Source organism: Mercurialis annua, linkage group LG2, assembly GCF_937616625.2.
Source record: "Mercurialis annua linkage group LG2, ddMerAnnu1.2, whole genome shotgun sequence".
NCBI lineage: Eukaryota > Viridiplantae > Streptophyta > Magnoliopsida > Malpighiales > Euphorbiaceae > Mercurialis > Mercurialis annua.
Window position 1 is genome coordinate 9,043,025 of NC_065571.1, and position 14,807 is coordinate 9,057,831.

Sequence of the window (14,807 nt, forward strand, 5' to 3'; positions counted from 1 at the left end):
ATATAATAGATTTACAACTTTTGATAGATTTAAATAAATTTTTAAAAAATCAAAAAAAGGATGTTTTTTTTACACTAGTAAACGTTTCTTATTTTTAAAATTTCTTTTTTTTTTTGTCAAATTTTTTAAGATTTCTTTCAGTTCACTGTTTTGAGGATTTGTTTAACAAAATATCCAAAAGGAACTTCTGTTAGCTAAAATCCAATCGATTGTGCGTCTAATGTGTAATTTGATGTTTGCATAGTATAATTTGTCTATCTTTTTTAAGAAGCAATATAGTATTTGCTTGCAAGTATTAATTTCCATATACTAATCAATTTTGATTTGTGCTTTAATTATAATATCCATATAACAAATAGTGATGCAACATTATGCACTTCTAAACTCAAGTAAATAAGTCCGGGATTGAAAGGGAAAAGGATATATACACATCCTACACAATTTGTTATTAGAATGGTTTTTTACCATGATAAGAAAATATTGGAATGCATCAAAACCCAAGCCAAAGTTTACTTAAAATCCAGTTTAAACTAGCAATTAATCTAGTTTGTGCAATCAATATCCGGAAAGCATCGATCATCTAACTTTTAGCTGCAATTACAATCTAGTGCAAATAGTTAAATGAGATTGTTCTTTTATGCAACAATTTATCAAATTTGGTGTGCTAGAAATGAGATTATTTTTAATTAGAAATTAATAAATTGTGATCACGTGTATATGAAGATATAGATAGATGTTGAGATCAAAAGGAGTTGTAATAATAGGAGTAGCAAATGTTCTGCCTTGCTTTTTGTAGTTTGTGTAGCTGCTTTTCAGCTTCTTTCTTCCCGGTTTTGTTTTGGCTAACATTGCTCTTGTTGGTGAATAACCAAAAAAGATATCGAATAAAAATAATTTCCATTAATTGTATTTAATTGAAAAATATTACTATGAAAATGAAAATGAGATTTCCCATTGACAAGAACAACTCATTCTCATACTATTATGAAATCAATTATTATTATTATCTATTCCAATTTCTATTTCTGACTTTAAAGTAGAGACACCCTTTGAATATTGACCTAGATTTCATTTTCTTTTTTATCATTTAGGGAGGAATTGAACCTCGACCTGCCCAACGCTTATACCTTTAAACCTAGATTTGATTTCTAATTCTAATAGTATCTCTTATTATTAAAAAATCAAAAATGAATTTTAGTAAAATCGAGCAAAACCAACTCAAACTAAAATTTACCCCAATAATTTGGTGCGGCACTATTTCTATTCCTTCAAAAACCGACTGGTTCTGATAAATTCACTTCCGAACAGACTGATAACCGATCTGTACACCCCTAAACACGACCTGAACAAAATAGTGCACCAGGTAACTGAAGTTGGACGATGAGCTCTAGCAGCAATTGTATCAAGGTAAACGATCAGACACACAAATCTATGAATTTTCAGGTGAAATTAGACTCGTATAACAAACAAAATACGCTATAACAGGCAGCCTAAAATTGTTAAAATGCCACTAGATGCCTCCTCTAGCATGACACGCTAACATGAGTTGCAAACTAATTAATTCTAGCAATTCATAAATCAATGTGAAAAGGTAACGCAGAATAAGAAATAGTCGCAGGCATCATGCATTCAAAGATAGAGAAAACTTCCAGAAACATGAAACCTTTAGCTCCAAGGATTTTACATGTGCTTTTAAGTAGTTTAACTTTGTCAAAAAGTCGAAAAGTTTACCGCTTGAATGAGATCATTATGCCACAGGCAAGCTCAACAACTGGCATAGCCAGGGTGACTGACTTATCAATGAGATTTTGATTTCTCAACAAGAATAACCCGACCATTCCATTCGGTCTCATCCAGGGCTCTGATTGCTTCATCTGCATCTTCGTCCTTTTCCAGTGATAAAAAGCCAAATCCACGAGAATCCCCAGACCTTACATGCAGAAAACAAATTTTAGCTCTCTACCGGTAGTATAAAGACAAGTCTAAATATAGAGACTATCCATATTGAAGAGCATCTATTTGAATCAATAACATAAATGTCCACTACAAAAATATTGGTAGAATCGAGTAAGGGAATAAATGACAAGCTAGCCGAAGCATATCTATACCTCGCTATGGTTATGCACTTCAAAAATTACCTTAAGCCTCTTTTATCATATGCATTATATATTATTTAGTGACCTTATGCGACGATCTAAACACAACTGTTTAAAAGTGAACCATATGACCATAACTACATAGCTCAATTATTTCAGTATCAGGGATAACAATTTCAAATATTTACCTCTTATCCCGGACTATACGAACATCTCGTACACGGCCAAACCTGGAAAACTTCCTTTCCAAATCTTTCTCTGTGGTAGGAAAACTAAATCCTGCGACAAATAAAATGTTTCCAGGTTTCCCTAATCCAGTTCTCCTACCTGGAGGAGGCGCCCAAGGTCTACGTCGAGGAGAGTGACGACTAGAGTGATATCCTGGAGGAGATCGTTGCCTTGGAGAATACCTTCCTCTGAAGACAAAAGAATTAAATCATTATGCCATTAGAAGCAGTATAATCAGCAACAAACAATGTCGGTGCATGTGGTTGTTCATAGATACCCAAAGTGTAGAAATAGAACATTTACCTAGAGGGCCTCTGCTGCTCTCTCTTATATGGGGATCTTGATCGAGATCTGTGACGATGTTCTCTCTTATATCCAGAAGAGGACTCCCTCCGCCTAACTGGAGACCTGGATACCGATCTTTCCCTTCTTCCATATTTTCTAGGTGAGTCGCGGGATCTTATTGGAGATACAGATGTTTGCTTTCTAGAAGAAGATACATGCTCTCGAGGCGGAACTTCTTTAGCCTCTCCAGGCATTTTGGGTGATGACGACTGTCTATACCTGTGTCTACTTGCCCTTTCATGTGAAGAAGATTTTCCGTTTCTGGTTGATGTAAGTGGATGGGATGGCTCCTGTGCACTTCCTTGAGAAGTAAATGGCCTGTGGCCATCATCGGGAGACTGGTGTACGCGTGTGGATCTTTTAGGTGAAACTGACATTTGCCTTACTGTTAATGGTGATGCTTCAGTAGAATGTGGTAGTGAATGAAGTATATTTATCTCCCCACTTTCAGTTGATAACTCTTTAGAATCATCATTTTCGTTCTTAGGTTCATTTCCTAGCCGGTATGAGTTCTGTTCAATGAGATCCACTTCCTCCCCTGCGGAAGTACTTTTCGACCCATCTAAGTTAGATCTGCCGTCCATTTTTGTTTGGTTGTCGTCTACTTTTATGGGAGACTCCTGTGAATGAACAGAATCCTCAGTTCTCCTTTCACTGTGGGAAATCGATTTATGAAAATAATTGCCACTTAACTCATCCATCTCAGCTTGGCACTCTTTATCTTTCAATACCGGATGTATCCTCTCCTGATCATAGGTAAATTCAGTTGCAAGTGAATGGGATTTATCATGAGGGAGTTCCACGTTCTGAAAATCATCGGGCGGGGAGGCAGACCCCTTTCTCCCCAGCTGATTCGAATTTACTAGCACTTCATCACCCGCCACTAATTTTTCATTGAAACAGGCCTCAGCTTGTGCTTCTCCACAGCTTATGAAGTTAACCTCCAATTCTACTGCAGATGCAGAACCGCATTCTCTCTGAGGATCACTTGTTTCCTCTCCATTTGCCTCAACAACATCCAAATCCATCCTTGGAGATTTTAAATTAATACAATTAGAGGCACCTTTTATCCAACCTTGAACATGAACAAGAAACAGACCAATTAAAACGAATTTCAATAGATTCCTGTAGGCTATAACACCTGACACGCCGTCATTAGAAAACTATCTGATTCTTTTCACCTACACCAGATAATATAACCAATCAAACTTGCAAGTCAATCAAAAGTTGTCAAATTATTAGTTTCCACTGCAATTGAATTGTGTTGTAAACCAAATAAGTATCCCATAGAAAAAAATATAGGTAACAACACTCCAAAATGAAGCTAAAACAACATTACTTACAAAGAAATCCAATTCAAACCGCAAAATTCAAATGCTGCCATATAAACATATCCTAACAAACACCCATTTGTCTAAACTGCACATAACATCTAAAACTGTCTCATTTTTCACTTGAAATTGCTCCACCGCTATCCTCAAGCTGAAATTATCTTTATAAATATTACAGTAATTGAAAAAATCATCTAAAACTATATAATCAATAAAAAAATTACCCTAATTATAATCAGCGATACACAAACAATTGTAAAACAAACTTAACAGAAGCTAAAAGTGACAACAAAAAAAGAGAGAAGTGAAACGTGAGCAATAAAATGAATAAGAAGATGGAAATTTGATTACCTTTGGTTTAATGGTGGATTAGAAAGAAATGGGAGCTCAGTTCATAAAAAAACGCAGGAGAAATTCAAGAAATAAGACAAATGTTGTTGTTGATTGTTGGATCTATGGATACGTAGTTTTTCTTGCTCTTTTTTAGGTCTCAGTTTGATACCTAAGATGGCCCAATTTCTAAACATTTCAAGCCCAAATTGAGATGAGGAAATTGCAATTGAACAAAGGATCATTTTACCCCAAACTTGGCGCAAAATATCAAAAAACGTTAAACGTAGAAAAATAGGACCACTCTTACTCTAAGCATGAGAAATTTGGTACAAAAACCCCCTCCCCATTTCACCTTAGAGAGTGAGATACGCTCTCCGGTTTTGATAGTAGTTTCATTTTACCAAGGTGATTTTTGGTAGAAAAAGATTTAACATGGTCTTAAATTTTTTTAAACATTTAAAATTTATACACCTGAAATTAAAATCGACCCCTCGAGTTAAAAAAAAATTATTTTCGGGCAAAAAAATTTCCGTTTTCAGGCGAGGAAGAGGAGCTGCTGCTCCGGTGAGGAGCAACAGCTCTCCTTCAAGAATAGATCCAACGATCCTGTTCTTGCCCAAGAACAAAACGTGTTTCAAGAACAGACGGTCTGTTCTTGAAGGAGTTGCTGCTCCGATGAGCAACAGCTTCTCTTCTCCGGCAAGGAGGAGCTCTCCTCCTCGCCGAAAATTAAAAAAAAATGAAAAAATGTCTAAAAAGGCCACTAGATTAATTAGGTTTAATTATAGTTTAATTATAATTAATTAGAATAAATAATGACTAATTAGAAACTCACTCTCTATTTAAAGGGTGACGTCAGCGTGGGGTGTTTTTGTACCAGTTTTGCCAAGTTCAGGGGTAAAAGATCTGTTTTTCCTACTTTGAACGTTTTCTATACTTTGTGTCAAGTTGGGGTGGGGGTTGTTTAAAATTATCCTTTGTTCTGAGGAAATTACAAGGATTTTTTTTTTCAAAAAACCATAAAAAAGAAAATATTTAAGGTTTTTTCGTAAATAATCAAAATTGTTATAATGTTTATATTTATACAATGCCAATTTTCAATTTTTCAAACTACGGTACATGGAGAAGAAGTTTACATTTATACGGTTTCTATAAATACCTTTCATAACATTCAAAACCTCATAATTTCATAAATTTTCTCTCTCTCTTCATCATTAACTACTTATACTTCATCCTTTTTCGTCGCGTCCTTCATTAAGCCTCAATGCCGCGGGATCGTTCCGTTGCCGCTTTCATCATCATTTTGCTGCCTTCGTGCTTCTTTTTTAGATATGAATATGGGTAACAAGAACAGCAGAGGAGTGAATTAGAAGTTTTTAACGAATTTTTAAGAAGTTTATTGAAGGATATGATCAGATTTTAAAGCGAAAAGATTTATCGTTCTTCTTCTTCTTCAGATCTACAATTTGTTTTTTTTTTATTTTTATGTAAACAATGATTTTTCACCATTAAATGTATATAAAGCTTATCTTTAAATAATATAATACTATTTTTCATGCTATATAAAATAATTTTATGATTTTATGGAATAAAATTCTATTATATTTGTATTTTTATTGTGTTTTGTTGTATTTATGTGTCTTTTGTATTATGCAGCATGATTTGTGTATGATGATTGATTGCTCATGAGTTGTTGTAATGTTACAATGTTGATTTTGTGTTGATTTTATATTATTGCTGTGTTGATCTTCAGTTGATATTTTATTGATTTTAACATTAATAAAAAAGACGATATTGTATGTAACATGAACTAAAACAATTAAAATCAAATTGAGATTGTATAATGATATGTTAATTATTTGTTAATCTTAGGTTGATATTGTGTTGATTTTTGATTGATATTTTATTGATTTTAGCATTGCGGGACAAATAATGATGTTAAAATATTATAATTTTACAATATTAGTATTGTGTTGATTTTCTGTCAGGATCCAATTTCATATATCATGACCGGCGCTAGGGTATGAGAGTGCTAGCTTCGAAACTCATCGCTAGCCTCGCGAATAACTCACAAACATTCACTAACAAATAACTTGCATAAAACCAACACTTAGGACAACTGAGACTCTAACCTAATCTAACAGTTTATATAAACAACTTATATAAATCAAATGTTTGGCACAATTCTGAGACTCCAACAACATGATGATGATAATAATAATAATAATAATAATAATAATAATAATAATAATAATAATATCTAAAGTATACAGTAAAGCAAGCCACATAAATAAGCAACAGTCGGAGCAATATGACAAACCAACATATCTATAAAGCGATAAAGATGATACTAGTACTACTGCAGTTTAAGAGTTTTAAAATAAGAAAGATCATCTTTATTTAAAATCGAAAGGAGACTTTCACGGAAATAATGAAAGCTGGAGATTAACGGACACGCTCAAAACCATAAATCTAGAAATGGAGAAACAACGGGGTCAGATATACTGAGATGAGTTCATACTAACATTTTCATTTATTAAGTGACAAACTTTTAAAATATTTATAAAATATTTTATCATTATGGATAAGTATTGAAACTCTAAACCACAAATATCTAAATCCAATTGTCGTGCCGATGAAACGTATCTCCATAACCGATTTTCAACTGTCATTTAAATAAATCACGTGAGTTCCACTAGACGTATCTTCCACTGGCGCCCTCACTAAGGCGAGACAAATCTCCAACCTACCTAAAATACCAAATGAGCATACCGGTACGCACGCAGTCTTGATGAAGCCCATCGAGTAGGCCGTTCCAATTCAGATCCATAATATCAAAAAACCGTTTGCAAGCTGCATATACAATATATATACAAAATATACAATTTATTTAATAAAACGGCGAATAGAAATAAAAACTCGCTGCTTGCGAAATCCCACACGGCTCGGCAAGCAACTAAACTTGTTCTGACTCTGAAGCACGAGCAATCAATGTGTCTAAGAACAAAGCATAAATCAAATTAATATCATCCCCTAACTCTAGAGAGTACTATAAATCAATCCAAAGTACAAGCTATCATAATTTCATCACACATATTCAGCCAAAATGCCGAATCATAAACAACATAGAGTACTCGTACATACTCAACATAACTAGAGTCATGCTATAGTCAAGTTTAATCGATTTTCCACTTTGAAAACATAATCCGGAATCACTTTAAATAACTTAGTTTAAAATCATAAAACCAAGTTCCAAATCACAGAGAGGCGAATCAGCCAAATTATCAGAACTATCAAGTTTAACCTCACATGTCGGGTGAGCCAAGTCTAACCCGACCCAAACATCCAACCAGAGTAAAACAATTCGTTTAAAGTCCGGAAACACTTCAATAAACCAAAGTTTCAATTTAGAAAATAAGGGAACTCAAATTCAAGATTAAAATCGAAATATAGCATCATGCTTACAAAGTGTTCGATAAAAGTCCACAAAGGACAAACACAAACAAATAAACCAAAAACTAATATACAACAATCCTAATATGCTTTTTTTTTTAATTAAAAAAAAGCATATTAGTCATATTTGGAACAACACATGCCATACTAAAACATTTAAAATCTATTAACATGTTTTGCACAAAATAAAGCCAATAAGCAATTTCACTCATCATGTAATTAGTTATATGCATGTCAAAATGGATGGGTTAAATTTTACATCTAAATTAGATAGGTAATTTTAAATAATTTTTCATCCATAATATTCACACACTTTACATAACAGTGCATAAGTACTTTTCTAAGGCAATTTTTTTCTTTTTTAAATTCCAGGGGGCGACGCACCCCTTTGGACCTTGTCACTTGCCCCCTGGAATTTGGAATGAAAAAAAATTGTCTTAGAAAAGTAATTATGTTCCCGAATAATTTATCGATGATAGAAGTATGTTGCCAAAATTAAGTATGATTTGCACTAACCGTCCATAAATTATATGATCTCTTTCTGATGAACCGTCTTCAATTTTAATTCAGTTTTCAATTATTCTTAAATTATTAATGTTTTTAAATTTTTTCTAGTTTTCGTAATTTTTGATGATGTATTACCTCACTTGATAGTCAATTAGTAATTTTTGATGATGTATTACCTCACTTGATAGTCAATTTATTAATATGTCAGTCAACTTGAATTCTTATTGTATTCATAAAAAGATTTCACATTTTTTTACTAAACCCATTTAAAGCTCAAAAAAATATACCGTCGGGAAATTTTCTATGGATTAAATAGAAATTTTAAGATTTTAAGTTTAAGGAAAATAAAAAAAATGGTATTAACAATTAAATTATTTACTAATAATTAAAAAATAATTTCAAATTTACGAAAAATTCTAAGAAAAACTCCAGATAGAATTAGTATCCATTATGTGAAAATAAATATAGAATATTAGGGGAGTGTGGCGTCGAGATTTAGCAACGTAATGTTAGTCAAGATTGAATCTTCAAGAATCTAAACTGTTTGCTTTTTCTTAAATAATCGGACAGAATTAAGATCGAAAGAGATCAAGTTGCAGTTTGAGTAAATGAAGTTGAAGGCCCACTGCATGTCCTATCTTAAGACAATATCCATGCGTATTTCCCATAATACTTAATATCCACCATCTCTAGTAATACGGCAGAGCAAAATGTGCTAAATTACCCTTTTAACCGATTGGCTTAATCACCAAAAAAACCCTCACCTTTTAGCCCCTTTTCAGTTGCACCCTGACGTTGCAATTTTGTCAGTTGCACCCTAATTCGCACCTTTGGGTTTCAATTCCACCCTCAAAATTAAATTGGACTCTTTTCACTTGGGAAAAATTCATAAAAACCCTTATAAAGTACTCGTTTGAACTCTTTTCCACATAAAAAGTTAAAAATGGATGACTTATTTTAACTTTTTCAAATGAAAAAGAGATCAATTTAATGCTTGAGGGTGGAATTGAAAATCAAAGGTGCGAATTAGGGTGCAACTGACAAAATTACAACGTCAGGGTGCATTTGAAAAGGGGTTAAAAGGTGAGGTTTTTTTTTGGTGATTAAGCCTAACCGATTCGACCAATGATTTTTTATTGCTTTGGTTTTGATTTTTACTTTTTTCCTTATCAGAGATAGACGGACCTATTTTAGATTAGTTGTTAGCGGAAATTAGTATGCATTATTTAACATTAAACCATCTAAAGAGAATTGGAGGTTCGAATTCCCGACCTCATACATATTGATAGACTTGGCCATTAGGCCAAGCCTTCAAATGCTTTTTATTATTCCTTTCGGTATTAGTTTTTTAAGTTTAGAAAACTAACATTGATTGAACCGACTAACAACAAACATTTGCTTAATACCTTTATATGCTTTAACCGGATTGGGCCGATATTTCAAATTTCATTTGGTTTTTAGCTTGATTCAGTTTTTTTTTTTTACTTTTTTTTGCCGTTTCAGTTTTGGTTAAAACATAATTTTAGTCGGTTTTGGAGAATTTAGTTCGTTTTTAACCGAACCGGCCGAATGTTCATTCCTAATCTGTAGTACTACTATTTTTATCTTTTATTCAATAGTTATATAACACATGTTATATCACCTTATTTTGTACAATAAATTAATAAAATATTTAAAAATTGATTTATTTAATTACATTTATACTTTTAAAAGTTTTAAATTCCATACTTTTTATTGATTTATTATACTATAAATAATACGGCACAACATATGTTTCGAGTAATTACTCCATCCATCCAGCCCACAGAAGCAATAACCAACCAGTTTGGCATAGCACCTGGTTTTCCACAACTTTCCTTAATATCAATGTCCTATTTTGCATTGCATTGGCACCCTTTACTTTTCTGTTTATTGCATTTATTACCCAGATGGGGAAACAGCATTCCTATGATATCAAGTTGCATTAAGGAACCCTAGAAAGAGATTGTTTTTTTGCTACTCGAGATAAAGTAGTGGATTCCAATATAAAGATATGGCATCCAAAATTAAATGTGCCTAATTAAAACCTTTAAATTGACAGAAGAGCAATATTGTAGTATGCCCTATCCCTGTGTAACTTTCATTACTAAGACATCCGTTTTTTTGACGGTTGTGCCACGTTATTTGTGCAATAAACTAGTCAGAAATTTATTTAATGATAACAACAACTGCTGTAATTGAATATCCGAATATCACAAACATTATACAAACGGTGGTCATTGTCTTGTCGTAAAAATGACGTAGTATAACCGTTTTATGCAATAAACACTCTAACAGAATAAATAATATATATATATATATATATAATTGGGAGTGATTCACAATAGAAATTGAAGGGAAAATGAAGTTACTAATTAGAAATTACAGTTATTGCAAAGATTTATCTTCTTATTTCTAGATATTGATAGATATCTCTAGGAGTAGGATGACATTATTTGCATCTATATGTATGTTTGTGTTGGGTCGGGATGGCCCACTCTTAAAATTAATGCTAAAATAGTCAATTTATATTTAATTATTCTACTATAAATGTTAGAATATTTCATTGCTATTGCTTCATTACTTGCAAGCTAAGCTCACTCAAAATTTGGCATTGCATGTTCTAGAGCTTAACCTGTTTTTCAATGTCTACTATATTAAAGCTTTGTTTGAAATTTCAAGAAATTGTTTCTTTGTTTGTTCTTAAAGCAATGGCCGGATTTGGAACTCAGCTTTTCATTGTTAGAATGATCAACAAAGCTGTTTTTGCTGCTTTCACCTGCATTTTTGCATTAGGTATGTATTAAAATTTATCGAGTTTTATTAATATGTTTCAACATTTTTAAAAACGATTATGAAACTTGTAAACTTTTAAATTTAATATTCTTTTTTGTCTCGCCGTCTTTTGTTTCTGCATTCCTACTTTAGTATTTTACTGTTTTCAATACATATCTTCAACATTCTGCCATGAAAACAAAAGTTCATATATTTCATTTGAAATTTATGAATCTTATGTTTTTTCGTTTTTGAAAATGATCATGAAACACCAAAAGTTTAAATTCAGTACCTATTTTTTTGTAAAGAATATTGTTTTCATTATCTTTTTTATTTCAGTATTTTCTACTTCTTCCGTACAATATAGTTATGCAGATGGTATTCATCGGAAAACATTTCAACTTTCAAGATAGTATTGTATTTAATTTTATGAAAAAATATATAACACATGCATGCAGATATTTATATACTAGTTGTTATATTATATGATAAATATATGCAGGAGGGGCTGTGGTGGGAGTAGTGATAGGAGCCATAAAAGGGCAGACAACAGAAACTGGGTTTGTTAGAGGCTCAGGAATTGGTGCAGTTGCTGGTGCAATCACTGCTGTTCAGCTGCTTGAATCAGTTGCTGATGGTGAGCCGTTGTCCAAGGTATAACAACCCTACACGCATACTTATATACTTATTTATACATTATATATATTCAATCTACAAATATATATATATTCTATATATGCATGCATGCTTATGTACTATATATTATAAATAGAAAGTGAACCTAAAAAATTCAACAAAAAAAGTATAAATATAAAACCACATTCCATGGAATTAAAAATCACTAAATCCAAATGGTACCTTAGTAAAAATACTCTTTGTTCGAACTAGTGTTTTTAAATAAAATCGGTAGTCGAATCAACGAGGCTAGTAGTTTAACTGGTTTAACGGGTTGAGTAAATTATATGTAAAAAATAATTTTGAATAATGATGTATCGTCTAACCGTTCAACTGGCTACAATACAACCACCGATTTGATCAGTTTGGGATCAACTGGTACAATTCGGTCATATATTAGCCGCTTTTCTAATTTTAAGTTACTAAATTGGACCTGACAGCTACTCGATTCTCGGTTCGACCGATTCCATCAGCTGAGTAAATTATATGTCAAAAATAAACCTTGAACATGTTTATAGTCTTACAGGTTCAATTGCCTATTCAACTACCGGTTTAGTTATGGTCAGCTGACATGATTCAATCCAATCCAGTTAGACTAAATACTTGAACTTTTTTTTTCCCTCAAAAAAAAAAGTTCAAGTCTACAAACAACCGGCCGGTTTTTGTTTCTACCGATCGGCTCGATCTGATTTTTAAATCACGGGTTCTAATTGAACCTTTAAAAAGTCTCGATTGTTGTTAAACTCGCATTATTTAGTTTCAATATATCCATCCTTAGAAATTGAAGAAAAAACCAGACATTTTATTTAAGTCAATTTCGGAAGCTAAATAAAGAGTCTTAGAAAGTTTGGACTTGTGGGTCATTAGGCCTTATTATAAAGGTAGCTTTTCTTTTTTTTAATTGAAATGTTCCTATCAACTTAATTATTGTTGTTTTCAATTTAATTAATAAGGTGGGTCATTTTAATTTCTGATTGAGAAATTTGAAAAAGATTAGAAATTTATTTATTTATTGATTGGTTAGTTGATTATACAATTTGTTTTGTAGGTAGCATTATTTTATAGTTTGATGAATGGGAAGGTCTTCATGGAATGGGTAAGTCCTGCATTGCTAAAAGCTTATCAGTGGCAAGTAAGTAAACATTTTCCTTATGAATATCATCTTTTACTTCCAATATTTGTAGCAACTAGTTCATAATAGATTAAGTTTAAACGAGGGAATTAATTACACGATTTAACGAATACTATAATAATTATGAGAAGAGTCGATGAAATACGGTCTAGATATCTATTATTGACCTAAAAATAAAAAGTATTGTTAATGGTTAAATGTGAGTTAATTGACATAATGCACAAATTTAAATACCGTGATTTTATTCGTATATTTTTTGTGTGGGGATTTTAGAAAAGTAACAAATCGGGTAATTTATAACTCTTAGGTCAGTGCACTGGAAACTACTTACAGAGAGATTTCAGACATTTATGATACAACTGGAAGTAGAGGATTGTCCAAGAATTTCATTCAAAACCTCCCTGAATTTACATTCCAATCTACCAACATTCAATCCCATGAATTTTGCTGTTCAATTTGCTTGCAGGTAAATTATGTGATTTAATTAAGTTTTTTATTGCTTAAAAGTAAATTTTATTTGCTAATTGCAGAGTATCTCTAATAAATTGTAATTTTTGTTTGGCAGGATTTTAGAGATGGAGACTCAATGAGGAAACTTCCCAATTGTGGGCACTTTTTTCATTTGGATTGCTTAGATGAATGGTTGACAAGAAATGGGTCTTGCCCAATGTGTAGAAATTCTGTTTGTGATGATGATTAATATTATGTGTAATGTAAATATATGTAATTATTCAACAAAAAAAATATATGTGATTAGTCATAAGTCATTACAATGCAATTATAAATGCAAATCAAAAGCTATGAAAACAATAATTTGATTTCTATAATGCTAAATTGACAAAGTTTCAGGTTATCGTGTGTTTAAAATGAAGTTAACATAAAATGAATAAAAATTTCTATCATAAGCATGTTACATAAAATATGAACCGGTCTTGATAAGAAATTTTAATTTATAATATTAAATTAAGCATGTCGAAACCAATCACTTATGGAGCGGCTTGATTATTATTATGAGAAAATTGTAGAAGTTTTGAACTCGAGTCTCTACACGACCACATATATTTATATGATAATGAAAAATTAAACATCACAAGAGGGACACTACTACTATAGATTTTAAAACATTAAGATACAAAACCCCTAAAAAAACAATAATTTATCTAGCAAATATAATTAAATTAGTTGTATATATGTGCAGTAATACAAAATTATTAAATATTTTATCTATTTTGTATTGTTATATTAATTCTAATAATTTATTGAAAACTCATAAAAATTCAAAAAATTAATTTTATAAATAATAAATTTATAATAGGAAAAATAAATCATTTTAAGGATTCTTGTTTCATCATAAAAATACATATTTGGATTTGTGTACTATCATATTTCTTAGTTTAGATTTCTCTGTTTTTAATATATAAGAATATTGAGTTTTTATATTTTTTATTTTATAGATGGTAGATTTTTTTATCACAAAAATAAAATGTGTGTACTTCAAATGATAGTTGGGTGATTGAAATAAAAAAATTGTTCATTTTTACATTAATCTTTTTAAAATTGGGTCATTCTACTTTTATTTTATTTAAAAATAAATTCCTCAATCGTTTTTTTTGTATAACTTGACACTAGTAATATTTTATATGATGAAAAAATATATAATGTATAACTATAAAATTAAAAATATAAAACTTAATGTGTATAAATTATAATGGAGAATCTGTTAAAAAAATGTGACGCTGAATAGATTTAAATATATGTATTTGCTCATAATCTGAAGGTTTAATCACCATAAAATATTCAAACTTTGCATGTGTAGTCAATTATAATTAAAATTTTAAAAATCGATACATTTATCCATTTTTGAATATATTAATTTTTTTAAACCATTTGTAAACCAAATCGATTTTATTGCCA

The 14,807-nt window shown here is 31.3% G+C and overlaps 2 protein-coding genes across 4 annotated transcripts; one reads left to right on the forward strand and one right to left on the reverse strand.

Annotated features, from left to right (window-relative positions):
* Nucleotides 1–1,602: 1,602 nt before the first annotated feature.
* On the reverse strand, nucleotides 1,603–4,459 carry LOC126670066 (uncharacterized). 2 transcript variants are annotated; one of them, XM_050363722.2, is made up of 4 exons: nucleotides 4,352–4,459; nucleotides 2,628–3,744; nucleotides 2,285–2,512; nucleotides 1,603–1,930 (listed from the first exon to the last, which is right to left on the reverse strand). In XM_050363722.2, the coding sequence occupies exons 2-4, from the start codon at nucleotides 3,695–3,697 to the stop codon at nucleotides 1,798–1,800; spliced, it is 1,431 nt and encodes a 476-aa protein (XP_050219679.1). In that variant the 5' UTR covers nucleotides 3,698–3,744; nucleotides 4,352–4,459; the 3' UTR covers nucleotides 1,603–1,797. The 2 variants fall into 2 exon arrangements, with proteins under 2 accessions (XP_050219679.1, XP_050219678.1); XM_050363721.2 differs by having other exon boundaries at nucleotides 2,628–3,850.
* A 6,452-nt stretch (nucleotides 4,460–10,911) lies between these two features.
* On the forward strand, nucleotides 10,912–13,746 carry LOC126669978 (NEP1-interacting protein 2). 2 transcript variants are annotated; one of them, XM_050363632.1, is made up of 5 exons: nucleotides 10,912–11,107; nucleotides 11,589–11,740; nucleotides 12,810–12,893; nucleotides 13,201–13,359; nucleotides 13,459–13,746. In XM_050363632.1, the coding sequence occupies exons 1-5, from the start codon at nucleotides 10,957–10,959 to the stop codon at nucleotides 13,591–13,593; spliced, it is 681 nt and encodes a 226-aa protein (XP_050219589.1). In that variant the 5' UTR covers nucleotides 10,912–10,956; the 3' UTR covers nucleotides 13,594–13,746. The 2 variants fall into 2 exon arrangements, with proteins under 2 accessions (XP_050219589.1, XP_050219590.1); XM_050363633.1 differs by having other exon boundaries at nucleotides 12,810–12,857.
* The last annotated feature ends 1,061 nt before the right edge of the window (nucleotides 13,747–14,807 follow it).

Bases quoted from the DNA above. Each gene is read 5' to 3' on its own strand.
- LOC126670066 (XM_050363722.2), bottom strand. From the start codon at position 3,697: ATGGATTTGGATGTTGTTGAGGCAAATGGAGAGGAAACAAGTGATCCT. The intron at 2,513-2,627 runs GTAAATGTTCTA...TTTTGTCTTCAG, and splicing joins GAGCAGCAGAGGCCCTCTAG to AGGAAGGTATTCTCCAAGGC. The intron at 1,931-2,284 runs GTAAATATTTGA...TCTGCATGTAAG, and splicing joins CGTATAGTCCGGGATAAGAG to GTCTGGGGATTCTCGTGGAT.
- LOC126669978 (XM_050363632.1), top strand. From the start codon at position 10,957: ATGTCTACTATATTAAAGCTTTGTTTGAAATTTCAAGAAATTGTTTCT. The intron at 11,741-12,809 runs GTATAACAACCC...TTTGTTTTGTAG, and splicing joins ATGGTGAGCCGTTGTCCAAG to GTAGCATTATTTTATAGTTT. The intron at 13,360-13,458 runs GTAAATTATGTG...TTTGTTTGGCAG, and splicing joins GCTGTTCAATTTGCTTGCAG to GATTTTAGAGATGGAGACTC.